Here is a 7,786-nt window from a genome sequence, read left to right on the forward strand (position 1 = left end):
ACCTCGAATGGAAAAAAAAAGTTTAATTTTTAGTACATTTTGATCTTTTAATCCTTTATAAATTAATCACCCAACTTAATTATATAAAGGCTAATGTACAGGTTAATGTGTTAGGGTCATGCTCTTTTGAATTAGGTGTAACCATGCCTAAATGTGTACATACAAGTTGTTCCAACTCTTGAATGACATGCTTTTAAAATTTATGGTGTTTTTGAAGAAAAAAATGTTTCATCGTTTATTAACAATATTTATTATTACAAAATACATCACATGCATACAATGTATTTGTGATTATTTACATTTCGATTTTAAGAACTCTTTTTTTTAATATGTGTTTTAAACAAAACACTTTAAAACAATTTTGTTTCAACTAGAACAAACAAAAGCAACAACCATACACCTTCATATGTAGCATAACAATAAAAAAAAATGTAAATGTATTAACTTAGACAATTCTTTTTGTTTTTAATCTTAGAAACACGCAATTTAAGATGGAAATTCTTTTTGTTTTTTAGTCTAAACATTACACAACCAAGTATTTGTTTCAAGCATATTTAGACAAAAAAAAAAAAAAAAAGTCTCTAAAGCCTCGGTTTATAAATCCATTATGTAAGTTGATATTTTTCTCTTTTTTATATACAATTCGATATATAGACAGCATCTCTAAAGTGTCAGTTTATAAATTTATTAATTAAATTATTACTCTTCTCGTTTTTATATAAAAACACTCGATATATATTATACCAACAAGATACCCATCTTATTCAGAAGTTCCCAAATTTAGAATTTAGTGTATGTAAAAGATATTCTTCTATCACTATCACTTTGGCATGTATAAAAACAATTTTGTGGGGTTTTGTTTTCTTACAAACTTTTCAATGTTTCATTTCTCTTATATGTCATATCATCAAATTTTGAAATGTTTATTTTGGATTTATTGATTATTTTGATAAATAAATAAAAAATAGATAATTTACCATATCTTCAATAACATATAACAATACATGATCAATTGTGAATTGTGATCATCCATAAACATAAAACCGGTTATCATTTCCTATAACTTATCTTAACTCCAAACAAATGAAATAATATATTAAAATCTACGTAAGAATTACACTATACCTACAAAAATATCATCAAAATTTTCTACTTTATCTTAAATCCAAATCCGTAGCAATATAAAACTTTATAATAAACGCAATTGATATGGATTCGGTAACTTAGAAAAAACCTTTTCCAAATTAGCAAAAAGGTTTTATATTGTAACAAAATTTACATCACAGTAAGCGTTTATTAGAGACTCTCATAGTTCTTCCATATCTGGGGACATGTTTAAATCGGGCAAAACAAACCCTTGTTGTTGTTTATCTTCTTTTTTAGGACTTTGATGGAAATTTATCTGTAGAAACAAACAAAAAAATGTGAGTAAACATTTCATTTCTTTTTTTTATTTGTATATGAATGTTCTAAAAAAGTAACTGGAATATGTATAACTACATAAAAAGATATTTTTGTAAAACGTAAAATAAAAACATAATTTGAAAAGGCGTAATTTATTCAATTTGCAAAAATATAAAAAAAGTTTTTGTTACTTTTGAAGCTAAAAGTTAATAAACTCTTTAATTTGCATATAAATTGAATAGACAAAATGAAAAGATAGAAAGAAAATTCAAAAAGAAATTATATACCTTGAATTTCTTTAATTTTTGACTTGTGGCAATTTGTTTATTCATGGTTAGGCGCATCGACTCCAACTCCTGTTGATTAAAATAAAATTAATAAAAAAATGATTATAACAAACACCATAAAATATGGTAAACAATATCATATGACGCTTTTTCAAGTCGTATGATTCTTTTGGATTATTAATTGTTTCTCCTAAATATAAACTACTTTTCGATAATTACAAATATATCATTCAATTTTTTTTAAATACAATGGAAATCATATTTAAATTAACATAACTTGTATTGAAATAAATCGACAAGACATGATATATGCTTTACCAACTAAAAATTAAAATGCAAAGAAAAATAATTAAAACGTTCACGTCTAAAATTATTAAATTACTATATGTTCATTGTTTAAATAATAAATATAAAAAATTAATTTAAAATTGAGGACATACCCTATTTAGATGTAGCTTTTCCTTCAAGAGAAAATCTTCTTCCTCTTTGAGTTCAGCAAATGACTACACGATTACAAAGATCTATCAATAAACTAAAAAAAATTATTCAAAAAATAGAATAATATTAAAATAAAATAAAACAACTAACCTTTCTTTTTCTAGATTTCTTGTAGCTTGATGTGGTTGCACCTTCATTTCCCAAACCACCCTGCATAAAAAAATCGATTATTTCCACTTTCTTTTTTATACCACAAAAATCCAATAGAAATTGCAAAATATATATTTAAAATAAGTCAATAAAAATGCTTTAGCCCCACTTGAAAAATTGTTAAAATCTCGTGACTTTCATTAAAAAAAAACAATGCCCTTATTAAATGCTATGTTAGTCGGCAACCATTATTTGAATATTTGTATAAGATTAATAGCTTATTATATTAAGATCCATATATTTAAACTTTGATTTAGATATAAATTACGATTATTGAACATGATTTTTTTAGAAGGTGAACCAAATCCATTCATGGCATTATTTTGATTGTTTATGTCAAGACAAATGCGAATAAGAACTTGACATGTGGAAAAGACTAAAACCCAGAAAGTCAAACACAAACCAAAACTACCCTACTCTTATCTTTCTTGTTATTTACATTTTTACCCTTTATTAATTACACTTTTTACCCTTTATTATCAAAGTGAGAAATAGTTTGTTTTTTTTTTAAATGTGAGTATCAAAGTCAAACAAAGCCTAATTTCCTAATTTATTAATAAAAATTAACCTAGATCCGGAAAATGTTAAAGTTTGACCCACCAAAATATCCGATTTGGCCAGAATCCAAACCCGAAAAGATACCCGATTTTGAAATAAAAATAAAACATATAAATAAAATTGATTTTGAAATAAAAATAAAACATAAGAAAACAATAAATAAAATTGAAAAGAGTAAAGACAAAGAAACCAATTGGGAATATAAAGCCACTGAAAAATAATTGCAAATTTTCAAATTAAAACAAAACAAGAAAAGTGGATATGATAAAAGACAAAAGTACCCTTAGCAAGTGAAGGTAGTGAATGGTCCCACTCTCTACACCTCACCACTTTTTGTCATCACAAACATGACGAACCTACCCCTAATAGGTGGATCCAATCAAAGAGACACTACAAGGGCAGTCTCGTCCATAAAAAAAATTAGTAAACCGTGTTTCAGAAGTTTCCCGGATCTCTATGAGAATTTTCAGTTGAGAGTCGCCCCTAAATAACTCAAATATGTTCTGACAAAACTGTCCTATTCCAATATTACCCCTCAATGTTAACAAAACCATATACCTAAAAGACAAAAAAGATAAAACCGATGAGAAAAAGTTGAAACTTCTGGTACCCTTTTACTTTTCATGGTAATAAAAAGCTGATTTTGAATAAGGAAAAAAAAAGTCGATGGGTATTTTAGTCAATTACTAGAGAATGTAAGAGGGTTAGAAACTCATGGCTACATTTTGTATTTTTGTAACATACAAAAGAATGCGAGTCTGATTTGACTTCGATCTATACATTCAGTCATTCACTACTTCCGATTAAAAATGGAATGACCAAAATGCCCTTGTGGTCAGCTGTGTGGTGACAGAGGGTGTTTTCGTCAAATTAAACAAAAAACCGAAAAGGTAGAAGAGAGTCGACATTGAGTTCACAAAATAGGTGGATGAAGAAGGGTAAAAACGTAATATTAGTTTTACATTATATTTCTTCAAGAATGTTTTTTTATGTTAAAAAGTGAGGCAGATCGAATGACGTTGAAAGAGCCACCGGTACGACGGCCGGCGACCATAAAAATAGGATGCGAAGCAGATCTACTCGACCGAAAACCCAGAAAAAGGTCGAAGTAATGTTGCGATTAGTAGATGAAATAAAGGGTAAATCGGTGAAGTCAATATTGTTCCCGCCGATTAAACGGAAAAGATCGGAAAAAAAGATTGAGAGATGAGAGATAAATATGAACAAATACAAACCTTGGTGGATCTACCGCCGGATGAGAGATCTGATGGGCGACTAGATTCATCGTAAACGTCGCTGGTGGAAGCACCCCCGCCGCTTCCGCCGCCGCCACTGCTCCAATACAAGGGCGTTGTAGGGCTACCACTTAGTTGTTCTTTCCTTAAACCACTGGCGTTAGCGGCGGTGGTGATGGCGGAAGGTTTCGACCGTGACTTACGGTGGCCCCACCTAACCGTGGGTAACAACGGTGTGTTTATTGCTGATGACTCTAAAGATGAAGATTGTCTCATACGTATGAGAAGCTCCGCCACCATCGCATCGTTCGTCATCGCCGCCGTAACCCAGTGTTCTTTCATCATCTGAGCTGGTATTCGTTATCGTTCGTCGGCGTTACAGAAGGGATAAGAGAAAGTGAAGAACAGAGATTTAATGGGTGTAGATTAGAGAAAGAGGATGAGATGAAGAGGAGAGTGGAGGAGGAGGGGGTGGCGCAGGGAAAGGGGAAAGGATTATATAGGAAGCTGTGAATTGAATGACGGAAAGGATTGTGTGTTTTTGTGTGATATGTATTATATAAACTACTTTCTCAATCTTAAGTTTTAGTCCTTTGTATTTCATTTATTGAAATTCACACCTTAGACTTGTGTTTGATATATTCTGTAATGAAGTTTGTAATTAGATTATTTAGCATATAATGAAAACTTCAAAAGTACAACATGATCCATGTTAAAACATCGTAGCATAATGTCGTCTGATAAGATTTAGAAAAAAAAAAAGTTTCTTCATATTCTATCTGAATAAAAAGGACTTTATATTGTATTTCACCTACGAAAATAAAAAAATAATTGAAGAAAAAAAATCATATAATAGTATAGATCGACCTGTATAATTTTAATTCTCACATCTAATATTTGAAAATGCTAGGGAAAAATTATTTTCAAAGTATAAAATAGTTTTATATTATAGTTTTGATTTGCTAGAATATAAAATATAAAAAAAAATGTATATTTTATCTATGAAATTCTCTATAATATATGAAAATTATAATTTTATTTCAAAAAATGTTTTTATTAAGTTTTTATATGGTGTAAATCTTTGAATAATACTTTTATAACAAAATAAAAATAAATTAATTATATAAAGTATTATTTTTTTGATGGAGTTTTCACCCAAAAATAAAATAAAATGAAGAAAAACAAACACCCTTTACTAAGAGACCATAGCCCAATGTGCAGCCCATTCAGATTTTTCAACTCATTTAACTATTCCACCTACCAAGTATCAACTTACTAAAAAAAAAATTCTAAGTTCTCATTTTCTATTATTTGTAAGTAAGTACCATTATTTGCCCTAACATTTCACGCCACCTTACTAAAAATCTAACACATGACGCCCTAAACACCATTTCTTATGACCTACATCTACTAAATAGTGTACCAATATTTCAACATCTTTTTTATATTTCACAAATTTATCTTTGTTTTCTTTTTACATACATTCTAATATTTATTTTACATAATTAACCCAACATAAGTCCACCATAAATTCAAGGTCAACCACGTACACCATATGATATTGAATAAATACTTATAAATAAGTAAAATAGTTGATATACAAATGCCTATAATATATTCATTATCATTATACTTAGATACTACGTCACCGTCCATCTGTCTTAAACCAATAGAAAATACTTAAAGAACATCTTTAAATAACTTTATTCTTGGACCAAAAATGAAATCACGAGATCACGAAATTCTTTTCTTTCAAAATGATAATTTCTCTTAATAAAAGTGGTTGGTAAGTGACATTTCAAATTAGAAGAAAGACCCCAAATGTATATCCTACTAAAAGAAACGTCTGAAATGGTTATTGGTGTTTTATGTTGTTAGATTTTGAAATTTCATAGTTACAACTCGATTAGCTAAATAAACATAAGGCTAGGGGCTCCGTAGCTAGATTCTGCATAGCTAAAATTAGGGGTAATAATTGTGTCGTGTTCGGGTTGGCGGGTCATAAAAGCTCAACCCGGACATAATCCATATAATTATTCATGGTGTCTTGTTGAATCCTAATCCATATTAGTCATAAACAGGTAAACCTGCCATAACCTGTTTAATTAAACGAGTTCGCAGGTTCGTGGATTAGATTTGGCTTTGTGGGTCAGATCGAGTTCGTGAGTCACGAGAAAAAAACATCTAAATATCACATATTTACTTATTAGTCCTTACTCTCTCCGTTATTTAATAAATATTTTTTTAGTCTAATAAAATAAACGTGTTCATGAGTCAACCTGTGAAATTATTTGTAAACCCGAACACAACCCCATATAATAAAACGGGTTGGCGGGTTGTTGGTTTCCGAGTCAAAAAATTCAACCAAAACTCATTTATCTTCATGTCAAATTCATGTTGTGTAGAAAATTACCACCCCTAACTAAAATACCCAAAATACTATTGTCCATATATACCCATGGTTATGCGTAACACCTAGAAACAATACATTTGCTGTACTTAGACATTCATTCCCTTTTCACAAACATTTTAATGAGTTTAACTTGACTAAAATCTAAAAGATCTCATTTGGTTTAAACATTGTTTTTTTGTTACGATTTAAAAACAAGAAATCTTCATGCTAGTCAATATTCCAAGTATTATTTCATAAAAATAAAAATGATACAATATAGTATGTTATTCTAACTCAATTCACCTTGATTATATTTAAAACTTTCCAATAGTTGAAGCAATATGCATTGTTTTTGATACTTCCATCTACATGTTTGACTGGTTGAATGTTTAAACCATATCTGCCTTAATGCATTCATCGGGTTTTGGTTGTGCATAAAAAAAATTGATTGAGACCCTATTATGACTTATTTAGACGTAAACGATGTAATGAAGATCACTCTTGATACTGAGTTAGATAAAAAAAGAAGTTAATGACATTCTTAATTAAGATTAGTTGTCACTTGACCTTTGTGACTATTAAATATCATATAATCACCATCAACAACTTTAACTCGAACATATTGCTTAATTTACAAATGCCGGATTTTATTTCTTCAACCAATTATTATCAAGCTCATAATATGTTATCTACATTGGGGAAAAGCTTATATGCATGTCGAGTATGCATATGCATACCTTAAAAAATTGACTGCTAGGATGCTTTGCAGAATAATTAAAAATTAAAATACTATATAATCCGACCCTCGAGAAAATTTTATTGTGGTAAAAACAAACGTTATAATGTCTCATGCTCATGTCATCTGATAAGAGTTTTAAGATTATTTTCAATAATAAAGAGGCAGTGGATATTGTCACATTATCCATACACAATGGTTTGAGATTGAGAGCAAAGTATCTAACACACTTTGTTCATCCTTTCTTGGTGATAAAAAAAACCTTTTGTCATTAACATCAATCTCAATTTTGTTCATAGCTTTTGGTCCAACATAGTACAATATCGTGTTTTACCATGTTATGTATTGCCTGTATTGCCAATGTGTATCAAATGATACCTAAGGTGTTAAAGTGTGACTAAGGAAAGACGGAGGGGGCCAAGTGAAAGTTCTCGGAAAATTCGATTTTTTTTCGTTTGCTAGGTAGTGCGTGTTGTTGGGTCCCACTGTATTACATCGGCTATTAATTCCATTTCTATTTTGTTTT

General features: G+C 29.5%; 1 protein-coding gene across 1 annotated transcript; it reads right to left on the reverse strand.

Moving 5' to 3' along the window:
- Positions 1 to 1,174: 1,174 nt before the first annotated feature.
- On the reverse strand, positions 1,175 to 4,650 carry LOC145121146 (uncharacterized). The gene is made up of 5 exons (XM_079056930.1): positions 4,133 to 4,650; positions 2,280 to 2,339; positions 2,132 to 2,194; positions 1,692 to 1,760; positions 1,175 to 1,402 (listed from the first exon to the last, which is right to left on the reverse strand). Exons 1-5 carry the CDS (start codon positions 4,475 to 4,477, stop codon positions 1,307 to 1,309), a joined length of 633 nt encoding a protein of 210 aa, XP_078913056.1. The 5' UTR covers positions 4,478 to 4,650; the 3' UTR covers positions 1,175 to 1,306.
- Positions 4,651 to 7,786: the final 3,136 nt, after the last annotated feature.

The sequence above is a fragment of the Lactuca virosa genome, chromosome 6 (genome assembly GCF_052849685.1).
Source record: "Lactuca virosa cultivar CGN04683 chromosome 6, Lactuca_virosa_CGN04683_v6, whole genome shotgun sequence".
Classification (NCBI taxonomy): Eukaryota; Viridiplantae; Streptophyta; class Magnoliopsida; order Asterales; family Asteraceae; genus Lactuca; species Lactuca virosa.

What these genes read in the sequence shown, in the direction of transcription:
- LOC145121146 (XM_079056930.1), bottom strand. Translation starts at nt 4,477, where the DNA reads ATGATGAAAGAACACTGGGTTACGGCGGCGATGACGAACGATGCGATG. An exon ending in AGAAATCTAGAAAAAGAAAG is followed by an intron (nt 2,195 to 2,279) that starts GTTAGTTGTTTT and finishes GTAATCGTGTAG; the next exon opens with TCATTTGCTGAACTCAAAGA. An exon ending in AAAAGCTACATCTAAATAGG is followed by an intron (nt 1,761 to 2,131) that starts GTATGTCCTCAA and finishes TTTAATCAACAG; the next exon opens with GAGTTGGAGTCGATGCGCCT.